Below are 19,367 nucleotides of genomic sequence, written 5' to 3'. Positions count from 1 at the left end.
GTCCATTGCGTGGGTGCGTAAAGGGTGGTCATTTATAGGACGGGTCTGTGACCATCCCCAGTGAGGCCCCCGCCTCCCCCCATCTCTGTAAAATCAGTTTCTTCACACAGTTTGCTTAAACCATCAAGCAGCAGCCTAGCTGTCACTCAAAGTCGTGATAGACAGAATAAACAGTGATAAAGTTTGATCAGGTCACTCAGTCCAAACTGACCCAAGGTCAGCGGCCCACTCTGGCCAGTGCAGTTCCCCCGGCGGTGAATGCTCGTTGATTCAGATGAGAATCCCCGCGGTCTCCCCGTCACCCCGAAGCTGTCAGGAAACAGGCGCTCAGGATCACGACTCTCTTGCTGGAGTCGTCACTACCCGCAGTCAGACGCTGGCCCCTGGCGTCCCTGGGCCCAGCCTGGTCACATCACCTCTGGGGTCCCTGGGCCCAGCATGGTCACATCGCAGTGGATTCCAAGCAAGGGTCTCCTTGACCACAGTCCAGCTATCAGGCTGTCCCGCTGCCAGGCTGGTCCCATCCGGGGACCTGTGGTCCTGCAGAATACAGCCCTGAAATTGTCACATCCACCTGCTGAACTTGGGTGGGACGGGCAAACCCTTGAGGGCCCAGACATTCCGTGGTGGCAGTAGGAGGTTCCCCGGGAGCTGCCCCACACGGAGACACTGCAGAGGCTGTGGCCACACCACGTGCCATCGCTCAGCATGTGACTCCCAAGAGGTTTCACTAGAGCAGCCAGAAGCTCCGCCCTGCCCCTGTGGCTCCTGGCAGGAGGTGTAGGAGGGGCGAGGGACCCCTGCCTCTGTCACTCAGGCACACACGCACACCTATTCCACTGAGTGGCCACGCCCACTGAGTGCCAGGACCCAGCACCAACACTGACCAGGTGAGAGCCCCATGTCTCCAGGTCAGGTGGGGGCTCCACGCACGCAGAGCGCCCTCGAGACCAGGGCCTGTCCTGGGGGTGGCTTGCCTCCAGTGACAGACTGCAGGGGACAGATCCATTAGTCACTGTGACAGCCCAGTGTGGACACCACGCATGGAAAGTCTGAGTCTCAGGCTCCTGAGGGCCAGAGCAGCCTCCTGAGAAGGCTCCCAGGCCGAAGGGAGAGCGGGCAGCAGGAAGCCAAACTCTCGTAGGTGGTGGCTACGACATGGCTGTGTGTCCCGAGGACCAGGGGATACAGGATCCGCAGGACCTCCCTGCAGGGCCGCTCCGTGGGGCTGCCAGTGTGGAGGGAAGGGGAGGGCAGGGAGGGCTCAAGCATCCTAAAAGAGAACTCACAGGAGGAAGATGTTTGTAAGCAACAGAAACCTTAGTGAACCAAGTCGATGACCCCCAGAAGATGGTGCCGAAAGATGGCCACGATGCTTCTTGGCTCTCACCATACGTGACAAGTCCAGGAATTTGGACTTCAGGCATGGCTGGATCCAAGAGTGAAAAATTTCTGCTGTGTCTTCTCTCTCTTGCCTTCCCCCACTGGGGTGGGGAAGGACTGCCTCAGAGAGGAGGGGCAATGTGAGCTCCGACCTGTCCCCCATATCACAGGACACCAAAACAGCCTTGAATGTCATGCCCAGGACCATGTCAAGGAGCCAGTCCTGGGATGGGAGCGTCTTTGCAGGGCTTTGACCAAGGAAGTCCCCGGTTGAGATTTGTTTCAGGAAGGAAGTGATGGAAGGCTGGGGCGCATGCGCAGGCTGGGGCCGGCGTCCTGCAGGGCGGCAGAGGTGGGGGTGGGAGTGTCGCCAGCCCCCAGCTCTCCCCGATGGTGGGTGGTAGTTTTCTCCAAGGGCCTCCTCTGTTCTCCATCAGATCCCCGAGCAACTGACAAAGTGTGACTCCAAAAGACACAGAGAACCGGGGCTCAGAGCTATCGAGGGACGTTCCAAGGTCACACAGCTGTCAGAGATTGGACTCAAGGCATCTCCCTGCCCCGGTGGAGGCTGTTGGGAGGCTGGACCTCTCTCTCCTCTGTGAGGCTTTTCGCCTCTTAAAGATCCATACGAGAGGCCCCTGCTCCCAGGGAGCGCCCACGAGTGGAGATTCCCAGCAGGGGTCTCAGGAAGAGGGGTATTGGCCTTGTCCCCAACCTTGTGTCCTGTTGAAGGGACCAAGGGGCCTTGGCTGTGTGTCCTGAGGACCAGGAGACCCTGGGCTCCCGGATGTGACTGCCCTGTCCTCCCCCACCCCCACTGCTGGCCGGGAGCCCGGGGGCAGGCTGGGCTCTATGGTGGGATTGTGTCCTGTGGCCAGGCAGCTGGGGGGGGCCGGCGGGGAGCAGGAAATAGCTGGGTTGGGGGAAGTCCGAGGCGCTGGCCAAGCCAAGCGGGCCTGCGATCGCCTGGGCGGCCCCCGAGGGCCCTATCAATGCCCTGCTTGAGGCTCACACAGGGGCCCTTTGACAGGGACCCCCTGAGGGCCTTTTTGAGATGGATGCCCGGAAAGGCGCTGGCCCCAGGAGAGCGGGGCCTCAGGCTGGCCGGGCGTGCGCGGGCCTGGCTGTCTCAGGGAGGGAAGAGAGTGGCCCAGGTTAACCCGGCTGCTGAGCAGAACCGCAGGTTTTTGGGGGGCTCTGGTGACGACAGGAAGGGGCCCATCAGCAAGGGCCTTCAGACCATTGACCTCCCAGTGGCCTCAGTGGCAGGTGCTGTGCGAGGCTCACTCTTGAGGTCCAGGAGTGGACGGCGCTGGCCTGGGACTCGTGGGCCAAGGGCAGCAGGGGTTTGACCCGTCAGCCCACTGGACCTGAGTCCGTCCCTGGGGCCTCTCTGGCCCCTGTCACCCTCCCCGGGGCCCTCCACCTTTCGAGCTCTCACTTTGCTCCCATCCTGGGCTTTGGGCCCTGGGGAAGCCCTGGCGAGTGGGAGTGGCCTCAGGGCCTGCAGGAGCCCTTGGGTGTCACAGGTCACAGGCACAGGGCATGGGCAGTAGGATCCTGGACGACAGGGGACCTCAGAGACGGCAGGATCTCCCTCTGGGTGCAGGCTCCTTCGACCTGTGCCCTCCCCTCTGGACAGCGGTGGCCGCCGGCAGGCGCTCCACCCTGCTCAGCAGAGGTCTTCCTGAAAAGTGAGTTCTGGCCTCCAGTCTTGACCTCTGCCCTCGTGGGCTCCAGAGGACCTGGCTCCCCCTGCACCCCACAGCAGCCTCCTGAGGATGGACGTGAATGTGGCCATCGAAGCCCGCGTGGGCTCCTCCACGGGACCTCCCTCCACAGCCGCGACCCCCACCAAGTCCAGCTGTCAGCCACGGGACTTGGAGTCTGGGTCTCCAGAGGATCTTCATTCATTCATGTGCTCATTCACCTTTTCCAGAAACTTCCTGGATCTGGGCATGCCAGGGACACAGAGGTGACCAAAGCTCCTCCTGTCCTTGTCCCCATGGGTATGGCAAGAGAAAGGGACAAGAGCGATTGCAAGCTGTCTTGATCAGTGCTGGGCTGGGGGACAGCAGCGGTGGGGAGGCTGCTCTCTTCTTTGTCTCTCTCTGGATCTTGGAGAGGCCAAAGACAGATGTCCAGTCGGGCCCCTGGCCATGTCCCCCATTCAGTGGATTCATGTTAAGTGTCAACAAGGGGAGGCCACAGGCAGCCGGGGGGACACGCCCTTGGGTTCACCTTGGGTCTCGTGGCAGCACAGCCTCTTCCTGGGCGTGAGAGCGGCTCTGGGTCCCGTGTCCTGCTGCTGGCCTGGACGGCTCAGGGCTCACCCGCCAGCCCCGCTCTCAGGATCCAGGAGGAGCTTCCCTCATTAGCCACCAAGTGTCCCGACGGGCAGGGACACAGCCTAGACAGAGGCCCGGGGATCTGACTCAGGTAGGGGACCCAGTCTGGGAGCTCCACGGTCACCTGCGATAACTCAAGACCCAGGCCACCAGGCTGTGACCTTGGCAGCCAGGCAGCTGCACCTTCAGAGGTGGGTGGGGCGAGATTCCAGCCTGAGGTGGGGGAAGCCAAGCATCCAGAGCCCCTCAGGTGGGACAGTGGCGAGGACGGGGCTGTGGGAGGTGCTGTGGACTTGGGGTGTGTCCTGGCGGGGCCCCTGTGGAGGCCTCAGGGGGACAGCGTTGACAGGACAGTGTTTCCTAGTGGCCCACAGTCACCTGCTGGGTCAGCACTGCTCCCAGGCTGCAGACTCTGAGGGTCCCCCAGCATTCTGCATGGCTGAGATGGCACCCCAGGGAAGGCGACTCCAAAGCCGTGGGACAGAGGCAAGAGCGACCTTCGGCTGTCTCTGATGTACCCTCCCCACTGCAGCAGCTCTCCTTGTCCTCGCCGCCCACCCTCTAATCCAGTATCCACACGTAGGATGAGGCAGAAGGAATTCTGGTGGCCCCTGATGGCCCGTGCCCTGAAATGACCCTCTCCCCTTGAGTGTGGGTGACGAGACATTGCTCTTATGCTTACATTACACAACGTGGCACGGTTGACTTTGAGAGGGGGATTAGCCTGAGTGGGCCTGACCAAATCAGGTGATTCCCTCCAAATGGACCCGGCTTTTCCTGAATGGGGGGTGGGGGAGAGTCAGAGCATGAGAGGGGCCAGCAGGGGTCACCTCACGAGGAGCCTCATTCCTTCAGCCCTTAGCCTGCAGCCAGTAAGAGATGGGGTGGTGGTGGGGGTGCTGAATGCTACAACTTGCAAGGAGCTGAATTCTGCAATCCCCACGTGAGCCTGACCCTGACCAACGGACACCTGAGTCCAGCTCTGTGAGACACTGACCAGAGTGCCTGGCTTTGTGACCACAGGATGCCCTTCTGGCCCACAGGGACGAAGGGAGTACATTGGTGCTGTTTTGAGATGCTGAGTGTGTGGCCATTTGTCACAGCAACATAAAATGAACGTCCCACCTTTTCCCAGTTGGGAGGAAATGTTTTTTCTCCCTCCTTAAACTTCAAGTGGCAGCAACAACCCTGATGGTTGCTGCTTTGGTTGGCGTAGAGCAAGAGTTTGAAAACTGAAGGATGAAGTGGCCTTTGTTTGCAGGTCTTCACGGGCTCTTCTCAGGGGTCAGAAGCTGTGTTTGGGGGCTGGGTGCAGGTCCCCTGGGCTAACAGTTAGGTACCTTGGAAAAGGAAGTCCAGGTGTCGTCAAGGAGAGGAGGTGCTTCTCAGGAGGGAAGAGTTGGCTCCGGGCTGGGCCGTGAGCGTCAGGTCACTGAACCTGGTACACCAGGGGTGTGCTCCTGCGAGGTCCCGGGCCAAGAGGGGCCACACCCTGGGTGGACAACAGATCTGCAGACACAGCGAGGGCTGAGAGAGCAGCTGGCTGTGGAGAGGAGCCTGGGGCCCGTTTTTCTTCTGGAAAACCTTCTCGAAGCGTCAACAGTGCAAGGGGACAAAGGAGGCACAGAGCGGAGGGTAACGTGCAAAGGCATCATGAGGGGATTCTGCTCAGCCTCGGGGTCCTGACGGTCCCCTCTTCCCCACCTGCCCCACCAACAGGGAGCCCCCAACCTGTCCTTGCCCTGGACTCAGGAGGCGGAGCAAGCCTCGGCCTAGCAGCCCTGAGACGGGGACTTGGGTGTGGCGATTGCTGCTCATCAGCAGGTCCCTCGTGGGCAGGGGAGGCGCACCCCTCCCCAGGCTCTCCGAGGACCCCCCAAGTGCAGTGTCAGAGTCGTTCGGAGGGACGTGGGAGGCTCGGGGGATGCACAGCTCCTATTCCTGTTGGTTGAGGGTCGCCCTTGGGGACATGGGACCCCAGCCACCTTGCTTCCTGTGCTCATGGGAAGTGCCCGCTGCGGCTGTTGGTGTGCTGACCCCAGAGGTGGGCTGCTGGGACGGGGCGCCCAGCTGTCACCTACCGCTGCCAGGGCTAACCCAGGTCTCCTGAGCATGAGGACAGGGCCATTCCCGGGGGAAGCTCCCCAGCCGCCCTAGGCCTGCGGGTTGTCCTGGGGCCCAAGAAGGTGCCTAACACCGGGCGGGGATCTGCCACTCACCCCAGGGAAGCAGGATGCGCGGCTGGGCTCCAATGCACTAAGTGACCTTTCTGGTCCTTTGGAGTCTGAGGTCGAGGTGCGGCATCTCCCTGAGTCACCGTCTATTGTGCACAGACGCTGGCGATTCGCCAGGACGCGGGACTTTGAGTCCCCCTGAGGAAGGTCTGACGGGGACACGTCTGTCGAGGAAGGACCGTGCCGAGAGGCTGCAGAGCGCGGCCCTCCTGGAGCACAGGAGGAGGGGTGCAGGGAGGTGGGCACAGGGACTGCAGTGGCCTGAGAAAGGGATCAGGAGGAGCCTGAGGAGCACAGCTAACTCCTTGCTCTCCTGCCAGGCTGGCCTTGAACTCCTGGGATCAAGCCAGCCTCCTGCCTCAGCCTCCCAAGGATGCAGGACTACAGCTGGCGCTCAGTGTGAAAGCCCGTCTGGAGGGGGAACAGGTGACTTCTCACCAGGGCCGGTGACAGAGGCTGTCAGTGCTCCTGCCCCATGGCATCTGGGAGAGTCAGGTGATCTGTGCTCCTTGTCTGAGGAGGTTAGGGGACACTGCTCTCTCTCATCCATGGGGCTGGAGACAGGGGACTTGAAATGGTGGGACAGGCAGATGGAGGCTACTTTGGAGAGGCCCCTGCAGGGAGACCTCTGCTGCCTGCAGGACTTTGCCTTCAGAAAAAAGCCATGTGACCAGGGACTTGTTTGTTACTGCGGCCTGCCCTCTCCTGATACAGGAAGGCCTCGGAAGGACCGCCAACACTGCCGCGACGGTAGGGGCGTTGCTTTCTCTTGGCCTGCGACATTGGTACAGGGACCCCAGCTTCACAGGCATGAAACAGAAGAGCAGGAAAGGGAGGGGTTTACCTGAAGTCACCAGAGCTGGCATGTGACAGAACGGGGGAGCCAATCCAGCTCTGTCTGGTTCCAAAGCTTTTCCCACCTCTCGGGCTCCCTCCAGGTGTGGCGTGCAGAACACAGGGTGACTTTGGAGATTTGTGGACAAAATGTTAAATTGAATTAACTGGAACTTATTGAAATGTGTTTTGGAGTAAACATCTGAGCTCACCTCGACCACTGATTTCAGGGTCATTACTCCTCAGAGGAAAATTAACAACAACAACAAGACGACGGGTTGGCTCAGAGCCGCTGAACGATGAAACAGCCGGGACAGTAAAGGTCCACGTGGGCCAGTGCGGACGGTGGGTGACGATGAAGGGGAGCTGCCACGGGAGGTGCCATCGTTTGTCACAGGGTGTGAGATGACCCGGCTCGCTCTGTGGCACAAGAGCCGAGCCTGGAGCAGCGGGAGCCTGGCTGGGGAGTCCTGCGCACTACCCACCGGGCCACACTGCCCCGGCCTCTTGGGCCCCGCAAACACTCGCTCTTGTGCACACACCGAGGGCCTTGAGACTCTGGGGGCAGGAGACGGACCGCCGAGACCCGGGAGGGGGGCTCCAGCAGGCCCCTCCGTGCCCCCGGCCAAGAGCGGACACACTGTTCCCGATTTTGAGTCCCGGGGAGAATGTTTCAGTTTTACAAACACAAATATTGACTTTCTTTCCTCAATGTCCACGCTCAGCTTCCAGGTCCGCCCTCCCGCCCGCCTCCCCTTGAACCCGGCTGTCCCTGCAAGCCTACCTGCCGCATATTTCTGTGGCTCTGCTAATGAGCGGAGAAGCGACAGAGAGGGGCCTGTGCCCCTCCGGGAGCTCACAGAACTGCCATTCAGAGCCCGGCTGAAAGAGCCACTTCATGCGCCAGCTGCCGCCCGCCAGCTCAGCCTGCACCGGGACGCGGCCCTTCGTTGGGAGGGGGCCTTTGGCCAGGAGACTCGGGCTCACGTGCCCCTCGTCCGTCTTCGGCATGGCCCTGGGACAGCACGGTGCCTCCCTTGCCAGGGGTCACCATGGCCGACCCTGATGTGACCCTTGATGGCCGACAGGGCAACGGGGCTGTTCATCATGATTTCCTTCTGCTTCACTTAATGAGGTTCCCCAAGGCAGCGCCATGCTGGGTCCCAGGGATGCTGTGGGGAGTGAGGCAGGAAAGAGCCCTGGGGAGGCAGGTGACACGCTGCAACTCAATCTGGGAAAGGGATACACACCATAGGGTGATCTCTGGAGCTCCTGCAGCCCTTCTGGAGAACAGAAGAGGTCAATGTCAACTTGGAGAGGGGAAGGGCCGCAGTGGCCGCTGCTGGCTTTCAGGTTGGGGAGCAGGAAAGGGCAGGGAAAGCTTCCAACATCTGTTTCCTCTAACATGGGCCCAAAGGGGAGCCAGCCTGGGCTGTCAGCTGGGACCGCTCCCAAACTGGCTGGGCGGCTTCGGCTACCCAGCAGACTTCTCTGGGCCTCAATTTCCCTATCTGACAAACAGGCTAACAGACTCTGCCCTGTGTGTGGACCTCATAGGTTTGTTGGGGAAACAAAGGAGATGGAGGGACAGTGTGAGTGACACGTGTGGACAGATGGTCACTGTCACTGCTAAGGGTTGTGAGAGCCCCTGGCTGCACCTGGCAGTCATTTTCCAACCACTATCTGCTTTTCCCTTTGCTGAGGAACAACTTTCAGAGTGAGTGCTCAGGTCCCCAGGGTCTCGGTTCTGTTCCCTGGAAAGAGGGCAGCCCTTGACCCTGTCTCCAACTCCTGTTCTCTCGTTGCTTCCTCTCCTGGTCCTGTTCCCACTGCACAATGACAAGCTGAGGCTCAGAGAGGGTGTTGCCAGCTCCAGGTCACACAGCCAGTCAGCAGAAGGGGCTTTGAACTGGGTCTTTCAGGTGGCCATGCCCGTGTTCTTTCTGCTCCATCCCATCAACTAGAGGATCTGGATGCAAGACAAGGGACCATTCCTGGGTATGTCCCTGTATTTACAATCTGTGCATTAGCTCATTTTTTGATACTACCATGAAATGTCTGAGGCTAAGTTACTTTATAAAGAAAAAAGGTTTACTGAACTCATAGTTCTAGATATCGAGGGGGCCATGTCTGTCAAAGGACTTGCTGGCTGTGTCCCACAGCCGTGCAAGACGTCACATGGTGAGAATGGTGTGTGTGCCTGGTCCCCTGTCTCCCTCCTCTTACACAGCCATAGGATCAACCGTGGGCTCCACCTGATGACCATGTCTAATCCCCATCACTACCCAAGGCCCAACCTCAAAACTCCACAGCTGGACGAGATAGAATGCCTCATGAACCTTTGGGGACGCTCAGACCACACCCCAAACAGCAGGAGGCTTGATCTCCTCCCCCAGCTTTTCCTGGACAGAGGCGAATTCGCGAATTCTCGGATACTCACCAGCTCAGGGACAGGGCAGGAGGCACGGGGAGTGGGTTCAGGGGAGAGGTCACCAAGCTTCACCTGTGGCTGAGAACACAGGCATGGGACCCGGGGACAGCTCCTGCAACTCTTCCCCTCCAGTTAACCCTGGGAGGTGGGCACCAATAACCCCCTAGCTTCCAGATGAGGAATCTGTGGCACAGAGAGGTGAAGGAACTTGTCTGTGGTCACACAGCTGCTCTGGGTCTCTCCCCTACCACCTTACACGCTCTAAGAGCACAGGTACCTGCTGGTCGCTATTCTGATCTTGAAAGATTATGGCAGGCAGAGTCAGGGGACAGAATGTGCCTGGCATGTGCAAAGCCAGCTATGTCTTGAGGAGAATCCAGGGACAGCTGGGACAGGCAGGGACAGCGAGGCTGGAGGAGGGAAAGTGCTTCAGGAGGAAATTGGGTTCGAAGTTGCGGGTACAGAAGGGTTTGGGCGTGGGAAGGAGGAGCAGGGCAGGGCTGGGGCGAGGCAAGGGTCCCTGGGTGGCAGCTTCAAGTCATCACGCCCAGCCCCTTCAGGGCCACCCCGCCCACCTGGGATTTCCTGAATTCCAGCTGCGGCTCCGGTTGCTTCTGCAGGCAAAGGAGCCCTTGTGGCTGGGGCGTGTGGGGCCAGGCCTCCTCCTCCGGCACACACACCTCCATTCAGCACGGCCCCGCCCCGGGGACTTGGGGGCTGGGGCTGCTGTCCCCACCTCAGTGGGGTCCGCCCGGCCGGAAAGCTGGGCGGGCAGCGGGGTTGATAAGACGGGGACCCGCTGGCCCCCACCACTGTGCCGGCTGCTGTCCCTGCTGCCACAACCATGAGGGTCGTCTCCGGCACCAGCCTCGTGCTCTGTGGCCTGCTGCTGCTGCTCCAGCCTCCACGGAACCTCGGCCTCACCCCCCAGTCCAGAGGTGAGGGGGACGTGGGATGGGGGACATGGCCAGGGGCCCTGGGGGACAGCCCGGGGCTGGTGGCGAGATGGCAGAGGCTAATGGGACCCAGGATGGGGAGGGGCAGAGAGCCAGGAGTGGCACGAGGTGGGGATGCTGACGAGGGTCAGGGCAGGCTGGCCGTGAGGGACTGCGCTTCAGGGACCCCCGGCTCCCAGGGCCCGCGGACGTCTGGAGCTGCGCCAGGCCCAGGGCGGGGCTCGGGCTCTTTGATGAATACAGATCTGGGACCAAGAGCCCCTTCCCCTTCTCCCGGCCCCACCCCACTGGGCTCCCATGGGACCACACCCCTGTGAGTTTCAGCTCTGGGCCCCACGTCCTAGAATGTGAAGGTCTCCGTGTAAAGATGGGGAGACTGAGGCTGGGAGGGGAGGACCTTCCTGAGACCACAGGAGGCAGCCCCAGAGCCACGGGGCTGAGCGACTGCTGTGTGGTCTGGCCCACTCGCTCTCCCTCTCTGGACCTCCATTTGCCCATGCGCAGCCTTAGGCAGCAGGGAGCAGGGAGCCAGATGCTGGGGGTCTCTAAGGTCTCAGGGACCTCTGAGGCCAGGGTCCTAGTCCAGGGCCCCGTGGTTGGGGGTTGGCACTGCCCCACCCAGCTTCCCCCCTTCTTGATTCTGCACCCCCATCTGGAATCCGCGCGTTCTGCAGACGGGGAGGGAGAGTCCTCTGCACCACCGGCCTGACTGCAGGCCCCGAGGCGGTGTGCGCTGACCCCACTCTCCCCCTGGGCAGATGAGGACTGAGGCTCAGAGAGGCTGCCACCTGCCCAGGGCCACGGAGTGGCTGAGCGGGGACCTAAAGCCAGGCGCGCCTCACTCCACATCCCTGAAACTCCGGGGAGTCTGGAGGGACGCAGCTCCTTGGGGTTGTCTCGGGCCCCAGCTGGTCAGGCTGCCAAGGTGGCCACCAGGGATGCCTGCTCCCTTCCCGGCCCTGGAGACCTGAGCCAGCAGGTCCACCCGCTGAGGGGAGCCGGGTCTGCTTTGCCCACTCGCTTTGATGCTCAGGTGAAAGGGGCCGGGTGCCAGGGACGTGTTGGCCCTCAAGGCGGGGCCCACCCTCAGCGCCCCCTGCCCAGAGTTGACGAATGGCTGCTCCTGCTTTTGGCCACAAGCCAGGGCTGAAAAGGTGCATTTCAGAGGCTGTGAGCACTCAGGTGACGGCCAGCGCAGGCTGGATTCCCGCTGCACCGTGGCTTATCTTTGGAGGCTCCTGTCAGGAAGGGGTGGTCAGCTCCCTGCCCGGGTGAGGAATGGGGTAGGAGACGGAGTGGATTGCCCAAGGCTGGGTGGCTCCTCCGTCCTTCCTTCAGGCTCAGAGGTGGCCTTTGCATGCCACATGCCAGAGCATCCACACACGGAGGGACAACAGGACCTGGCCAACCCCGAGGCCTCGGGTCCGGATTCTGGCAGCTCCGATGCCCGCCGCTGGGCCTCTGACCTGCGCCCTCTGCCTTCTCCCTCCCCTCCCAGGGCACCTCTGTCGGACGCGGCCCGCGGACCTGGTGTTCGTGGTCGACAGCTCCCGCAGCGTGAGGCCCGTGGAGTTTGAGAAGGTGAAGGTGTTCCTGTCCCAGGTCATCGAGTCACTGGATGTGGGGCCCAATGCCACCCGGGTGGGCGTGGTCAACTACGCCAGCGCCGTCAAGCAGGAGTTCCCGCTGCGGGCCCACAGCTCCAAGGCCGCGCTGCTGCAGGCGGTGCGCCGCATCCAGCCGCTGTCCACAGGCACCATGACCGGCCTGGCCCTCCAGTTCGCCATCACCAAGGCCTTCAGCGACGCGGAGGGCGGTCGCTCCAGGTCCCCCGACATCAGCAAGGTGCGTGCACCTGATCTGTGCAGGGGCTCTCGCTGTCTCTGGCACAAGTGTGGCCTGGAACTGAGGTCCCCAGCCTTCTCCTCTGGGCTAAGGGCTTCCACTTTCACCCACATGACATTCCTTTGAGGGGGTCCCCTCACAGTGGGGGGAACTGAGGGACACGGGAGATCATTAGGCAGAGGTCTCCAGCTGAGCGACAGAGCTGGGGTGGGGACCCACCACTCCCCGGCCTTTCCAGCCCAGCACGGGATCATTTCAGTTCCCATGACCTTGACCCCAGGCAGTCCGAGCTCCTTGCAGGCAGAGACAGGCCAGGTGCACCACAGGGAAGGTGTGGACTCTGCCACCTCCTGCCTGGGTGCCAGCCCACTCCCTGGTGCTATCTGCACCCCCCTGAGCCAGGTACTTCCTCTCATGGGCCCCAGTTTCCTCACTTGTGAAATGGGGGTCATGATGCTGCTCTAAGGACCAAGGCCACAGGCATAAGATGCTCAGGAGACACCTGGCACCCAACCAGCCCCATCGCATCAACTGATTTTTATTTGATAATCCTTTGAGGGCAGGGTCTCAGAAAGGGGAATGCACCCCACGTTGCCATCAGCAAGGGCCCCAGGAGGGTGCTGAGCATTTCAAGGGCTTTGTACCCAACTGTCATTATTTCAGGGCTCAGCACTGGGCCTGCAGGGTTGGGCCAGGTGTCCTTTCCCTGATGATGTCCCCACAGGCCCCTGCACTTCTCCATTTGCAGCCCTCCTTGGCATGAGCCGTCACTGATCACATGCCCAGGGCTTTCACACCCTCCAGAGACCCCCCTCAGCACAGGTCCGATCCACAGCCCCGCAGGAGTGGGACACCCATCTCACGGAAGGCAGCCGAGACATGAGCGCTACAGCAGCTCGCCCTGCTTCTGAGCGGTGGCAGCCCAGCCCCAGCCACCACCCGCCTTGAGAAACGACACAGCAGCCGCCTGTTGGTCTCATTTTGTGGGGCCACTCACAAGCTCTAAGGAGGTGCTGTAGCTGTGGCTGAGAGTCACGGCTAAGGATGCGGTGGCCCCAGGTGTCCTAATGGAGAGGTGGTGAGGCTGTTGGTGGTGACACCCTGTGGCAGGCACAGCTCCAGAGCTGACTGTTTTCCCCAGGTCAGAGCAGTGGCCTGGGGCAGGCAGGGACCCAAGGCAAAGGAGGCTCTGAGCTTGGCTGCAGCTCAAAGGCAGGAGCTGAGATAAACAGTGGCCCCTTCCTGGCTCCCTAGCCCCGCCACCCCTGTGGGGCAGCAATTCTCACCCTGCCGGACTCCGCAGGGTACCGAGGCCGAGGTCGGGCCAGGGCCGGGGGGAGGGGGGGGACCCGACCTCTTGGAGCTCCAGCCAGCTCAGCACCACCCTCTTCAGGGTGCGGAACCCAGGAACCTTGGGGAAGCCTGGGTCCTTTTCCCCTGTGGGAGGACCACGGACCCTCCTGGGAATGGGGAAGACAAGGGCACCACTTCCTTCCGGATATTGGTTCTTTGGGTGGCTGCGGTCGGGCTCCCTCCCGGATCTCAGGGGTCCACTCCACAGACTGGAGGCAGCAACCCCATTTGTTAGCCTCGGCTGCCCTCCGGTGGCCACGGCGCAGGACCGCACCGTGCTGAGTGCGCTCGCTTGGCCCCCAAAGGGAGCCGCTGGGAATGGCCTGGAGATTCCTTCCACACTGAGACTCTAGTTACAAGGCCCTCATGGAGGGCACCGGGGACGTAACCCAGGCTGCGCCCACTCGGGTATGGCTCTCAGCAGTCTGGGGTCTCCACAGCCCCCTGAGGGGGACAGTCCGCAGAGGCTCCACTTTGATGGGAGAGACATGGCCCTACCCTGTCCCACAGAGAAGCCTGGACACTTGAGCCACCTCTCCTGCAGTCAGAGGAGCCTGCCTCCCCTCCGGCCAGCCAGCTTCTCTTTCCCAGACCAAACCCAGGCGGGAGAAGGAGCCCCTGCACCGATAAGCTGTGTGACTCTGGGCCAGTCGCTTTGCTTCTCTGACCTCCAACTCCTCTTCTGTTAATCCCCACGGCTTCCTGGAGAACCAAGCCAGGGGAGGGAGGGCTGGTTCTCACATGCCCCCACGTTTCGCAGGTGGTCATCGTGGTGACGGACGGGCGGCCCCAGGACAGCGTGCGCGACGTGTCTGCGAGGGCCCGGGCCAGCGGCATCGAGCTGTTTGCCATTGGCGTGGGCCGCGTGGACAAGGCCACACTGCGGCAGATGGCCAGCGAGCCGCAGGACGAGCACGTGGACTACGTGGAGAGCTACAGCGTCATCGAGAAGCTGTCCAAGAAGTTCCAGGAGGCCTTCTGCCGTACGCAGGGCTGGGGGCTGGGGGCGGCCGGGCCGGGGGCGGGGCTGAGGCCAAGCGCGGGGTGGGGCCAGGCCGGAGGGCGGGGCCTGCGCGAGTTGGGGTGGAGCCTAGATCGGACTCAGGTCAGGCGAGCTACTAGGGAGTGCTTGATTCTGGGCCGGTCCCCGTCCTGCCTTCGAGGAGTGCAGAGAGAGGAGGATGCCAGGAGCCCTTTCACACAGTCAGTCCCCGCAGGGACCAAGCAAGTGCCTGAACCCAGCAAGAGTGTTTCTCGTCATGGGTTTTGGGCGACAAAAGTTTGTATGACACAGGAGGGTTCGAGGTACCTGGGAAGGTTGAGGGGGCAGAAGGGTCTGTGTTGGGGGGGTTTCTTGGGGATGCGACCAGCCCAAAGGGGCGGGGTCTGGGGTGGGGCAGGGGCGGGGCCAAGACTGTTCCCACTTGTGAATCCGGTCTAAGGAAAGTGCGTCCTTCGGTGTGAGGATTGGGGAGATGGTGCAAGGTGTGGAGCGCAACACGTGGCGATTAGCAGCTTTACTGAGTGAGTTTCATGCGCTGTGTTCTTTACCGTGTGGCTTTCTAGTCACTCAGGACACAGGAGCGAACAAAACAGAGTGCAGGCCCCTCTTAGAGGACTTTCATTTTGATCATCAACATTATGATCATCAACATTATGACCCTCTTCACAGATCTTGGCCCTGGTGCGGTGATTCCAGCCCTGGGCTGAGGGTCTGGGCCCTGGACCATCACACACCCCAGTTGAGGTGTCCATTTCCCTGTGTGTGAGGGCCCCGTTCTTTCCTGATCTGGAAGGAGCCTTGTGCTGAGATGTCTGAGGCCTTGTGATTGTGAGATCTGAGTCTCTCCTTGTCCCCCCAGTGGTGTCAGACCTGTGTGCCACAGGGGACCATGACTGTGAGCAGGTGTGCCTCAGTTCCCCGGGCTCCTACACCTGCGCCTGCCACGAGGGCTTCACCCTGAACAGTGATGGCAAGACCTGCAATGGTCAGTAGACAGGTGGACAAGCCCCGGGGCGGGGGCAGTGGGGAGGAGGGGCGGAACCTCGGCTTCTCCCCAGGAAACCCATGCAGGCCTCCCCCACTCTGCCTCTGGACTGGCCTTCCAAGCAGACAGGTGTTTGGTGTCTGCAGAGAGTCATCTCCTGACTCCAGTCCCGTTCTTTCTCACAGCGGGTTTAGTGTGGTGGAAAGAGTCACTTAGTCTTGAGCTCAGACCTTGGTTCCACTATGGCCGACCTGTGGGATGTAGCAGCTGTTTCCAATGCTGTACAAAGGGGCCAGCAACCCTGGCTTTGTGGAGGGGGTTCTGAGGATAAAGGGGCTGATCCCCAGCCCGGAGCTGGCATGTCCAGCCGGTGGCTGGGATGGTGGCCTCGCCTCTCAGGCTTCATTGCTTTGCACCCTCCCCAGTCTGCAGTGGAGGCAGTGGCAGCTCGGCCACTGACCTGGTTTTCCTCATTGATGGCTCCAAGAGCGTGCGGCCAGAGAACTTCGAGCTGGTGAAGAAGTTCATCAACCAGATTGTGGACACCCTGGACGTGTCCGACAGGCTGGCCCAGGTGGGGCTGGTGCAGTACTCGAGCTCTGTGCGCCAGGAGTTCCCGCTGGGCCGCTTCCACACCAAGAAGGACATCAAGGCGGCCGTGCGGAACATGTCCTACATGGAGAAGGGCACCATGACCGGCGCTGCCCTCAAGTACCTCATCGACAACTCCTTCACTGTGTCCAGCGGGGCCAGGCCCGGCGCCCAGAAGGTGGGCATTGTCTTCACTGATGGCCGGAGCCAGGACTACATTAACGATGCTGCCAAGAAGGCCAAGGACCTCGGTAGGTGCTGCCCGCCTGGGCCCTGGACACCACTGATGGCCAGGGTTGCGCATGGGCACAGCTCAGCTGTAGTCTATCTTGTCTTCTGCTTAGTGTCCTGAACCCAGGTACATTTGGGTGAGGAAGGATTTGTTGGTCCAGCCCTCTCTTAATACTGATGGCAAAACTGAGGCCCTAGGGAAGCAAGTGATTTGTCTTGATGTCCTTTTGTAGGTGAAACTTGGAACTTTTCCAACTGAACATTTATTCCCCCAAACACACCAAATTTTGGAAGGCAAACCCCCTTTGGAACAAGCCTGACCCTCAGTTTTATGACCTTTGAATGAGGGAAATAGTAACCGCGGGTGGGAAAAAACTTCCTCCTGCTCTTCTCCCAGGCACTGTGCCTGCAATTCCAGAAGCTGCCACTAGGAGGTGTCTGGTGCTGGCTGCCCAGGCTTTCCTAGGAGGCTCAGCCCTATGGCTGCCGTCCCAGCAGCTATCCTTTCTCTTCTTGTTTCTCTGGCAGGCTTTAAGATGTTTGCGGTGGGAGTGGGCAATGCTGTGGAGGATGAGCTGAGGGAAATCGCCTCGGAACCCGTGGCCGAGCACTACTTCTACACGGCTGACTTCAAGACCATCAACCAGATCGGCAAGAAGTTGCAGAAGAAGATCTGTGTGGGTGAGTGAGGAGGGAGGCAGGGCAGGGGCTCGGTGGGGAATGCAGCCATCCTGGAACAGAGTGGGGGAGGGGAGAGGCAGGGGCCGGGTAGCACCAATGGTTGGCAGCACCAGGAGGCGGGCTGTCCAGGTCAGCTCTTACACCATGAAATGTGGGTGCCGAACGCTCACTACATGAACCGTGCTGTTCTCCAGGTCGTCATTTGGTAGGAGTATAATCCCCATTTCATAGACAGGAAAGCCAAGGCCAGCGGTGGTGGGGGGGGACAACTGTTAATTACCTGGGACCCAGGATGGAGCCCAGCTCTTCCCCTGGTCCTCCCTGGCTCTCCTGCCAGGTGGCACATCCGGGTAGAGTTTGGGCTCCAGAGCCAAGGGGACTTGTGCATCTGGCTCCGACACTGATGGCCACAGGCAAGTGGATTCCATGAAGCCCAGAGGGTGGGCTGAGGAGTCACACACAGGGGAGGCCGGGAACAGTGTCCTGAACACAGCAGGCGCTCAGCCCAGCTGCTGTAACTGCAGCTCCTCGCAGGCTCTGAGGAGCTGGAAAGCCGTCCAGGGCTGGCCCCCCTGGCTCCCAGCAGGGCTGTGGTGCTGCCACTCCTCCAGATCTCCCAGGCCCCTCAGTCCCCCAAGACTCCAGATGCAGGCCCCGAGCAAGGACTGTCCCCACCCTGGGCAACTGCCACACGGTTCCCTTTTCTTCCCCTGTTTCTTGTCCCTTGCAGAGGAAGACCCCTGTGCCTGTGAGTCCATCGTGAGATTCCAGGCCACAGTGGAGGGGCTGCTGCAGGCCCTGACCAGGAAGCATATCCTTTCCCAGGGGCTGCTGGGAGGCTGGGGCAAGAGCAGCAGGAGGGGTGGGGCATGGTGGGGCAGGAGGGAGAAGTGGCCCTGGGGGGTTGGTTGGGGCAGGCTCTTCTTGGCCGGCTGCCTCTGAGGATTTGGTCAAAGAGGCTAGCACCTGCCTTGGCACCAGGCCTCTCAGATTCAGAGGTTCCTAGAGGGTAAACTGAGGCAGAGGCCAGATTCTAGGGACAGGACCCAACAAGAGTCCAGGACAAATCCCAGAAAGCACGGTCCCTGTGGACTCCCTGCTTCACAGGCTCATGGTGACAACGTGAAGGCCAGCCCGCCCTCAGAGGTGGGCGTGGGTCCCCAGCAGCCCCCTGGCTCAGCCAGGTCGAGGTGGGCATCGTGCAGGGCTGAACCTATGTGGGCACAGCCCAGGGCGCACAGTGGGGCTGCGCTTTTGGAAAGCGCCATCATCAGCAGGACCAGTGGATACCAGTGGATACATTTTGACATGAGGGAGGACCCGTGTGTAGGGGTGAGAGAAAGCTCCGGAAGAGGGACCTCCCTGGGGGAAACAGGAAGTGGGGCCAGGGCCAGCGCCCCTGCTCTGGCCACGCTGCTCCTCTCCTTAACTCCGGATGCACTGGAAGCCGTCAGTAAGCGGCTGACTGTCCTGGAGAACAGAGTCGTCTAAGGTCGCTGTCCCCACCCTGGCGCCTCCCTCTCCTCACCCCAAGCTTGGCTCAGAGAGTCCTGCTGTGTCCCTGCAGCCCAGTGTCGTCCAGCTTTGCCATTTTAGTGAGGGCGCCGGGAGGGGCCAGGTGCTGGGACAGCTCCGGGCCTCCCAGCCCTGCATCCCCTGGGTGGGGGCTGGAGGGGCATGTCCCCGTGTGCTTGTCAGGAGCGTGTGACGATGTTTGGGAGCCCGTGTGTGTGCCCGAGGGAGGGCGGGTGTGCATGAGTGAGCCTTCGGGAAGGAGTGCCAGAGAGACGGGTGTGCGTTTTCTTCTGATCCAAAGCTTAATATATTCCTGGATTTTGTAGTTGACCCTTTCTTGACTTGGAGTGCTGTGAATCTCTTCTGATGTCCCTAATCCCTGATGAAGAACAATTAAATGTGATTCGACTTAAGCACTGAACGGGGCAGAGATGGTGTGGTTATGGGGGGACCAGGAAGAAGGGCTGATGGCGGTTGTGGGACAGCAAAAGGGGTGGGAATAGTGATGACAAGCCAGCTTGTGCTGTCCTGCCTTATTCAGTCACAGATTCACTTCCGTGGTCTCATCTCATCCACCCGGAGCCCCACCAGGACAGGCTGGAGTGCCCCCTTCACAGATGAGGCTGAGCTGGGCGCCTGGGTGGTGCTCGGCAGGGGTCGGCTGCAGGGCCAGGCCTTGGGTCCAGTGCGGGACGTCGAGAGTTAGAGGGCTCTGGACAGGGCTGATCTGCTCACCGCTGCTCATTCGGTCATCAGAGCGTCCCGGCAGGTGTCTGAGACACAGACTCTGTCCTTAAGGGACTCACAGGATGCTCCAGTCACCCTGGAGAAGAGTGGGGTGCCTCCTCTGGTATCTGGGGGTCCATGGGGGGCATACCTGTGAGCGAGATGAGGTCGGCCTGGGCACCCCCACCCTGTCCTCCCACCCCCATAGAGGCCTGTCTCCTGGTGCATCGGGCCTAGCCCTCCTCCGGCAC

The 19,367-nt window shown here is 61.1% G+C and overlaps 1 protein-coding gene across 1 annotated transcript; it reads left to right on the top strand.

The window, feature by feature from the left end:
* The first annotated feature begins 11,446 nt into the window (after positions 1-11,446).
* Matn1 (matrilin 1) lies at positions 11,447-18,803 on the top strand. The gene is made up of 7 exons (XM_027937478.2): positions 11,447-12,031; positions 14,145-14,367; positions 15,247-15,372; positions 15,798-16,214; positions 16,723-16,875; positions 17,606-17,686; positions 18,317-18,803. The coding sequence occupies exons 1-7, from the start codon at positions 11,630-11,632 to the stop codon at positions 18,364-18,366; spliced, it is 1,452 nt and encodes a 483-aa protein (XP_027793279.2). The 5' UTR covers positions 11,447-11,629; the 3' UTR covers positions 18,367-18,803.
* The last annotated feature ends 564 nt before the right edge of the window (positions 18,804-19,367 follow it).

This window comes from Marmota flaviventris, chromosome 10, assembly GCF_047511675.1.
Source record: "Marmota flaviventris isolate mMarFla1 chromosome 10, mMarFla1.hap1, whole genome shotgun sequence".
Taxonomy (NCBI): domain Eukaryota; kingdom Metazoa; phylum Chordata; class Mammalia; order Rodentia; family Sciuridae; genus Marmota; species Marmota flaviventris.
Note: the sequence above shows the minus strand (reverse complement) of the source record. Positions and strands in the feature narration are given on the sequence as shown.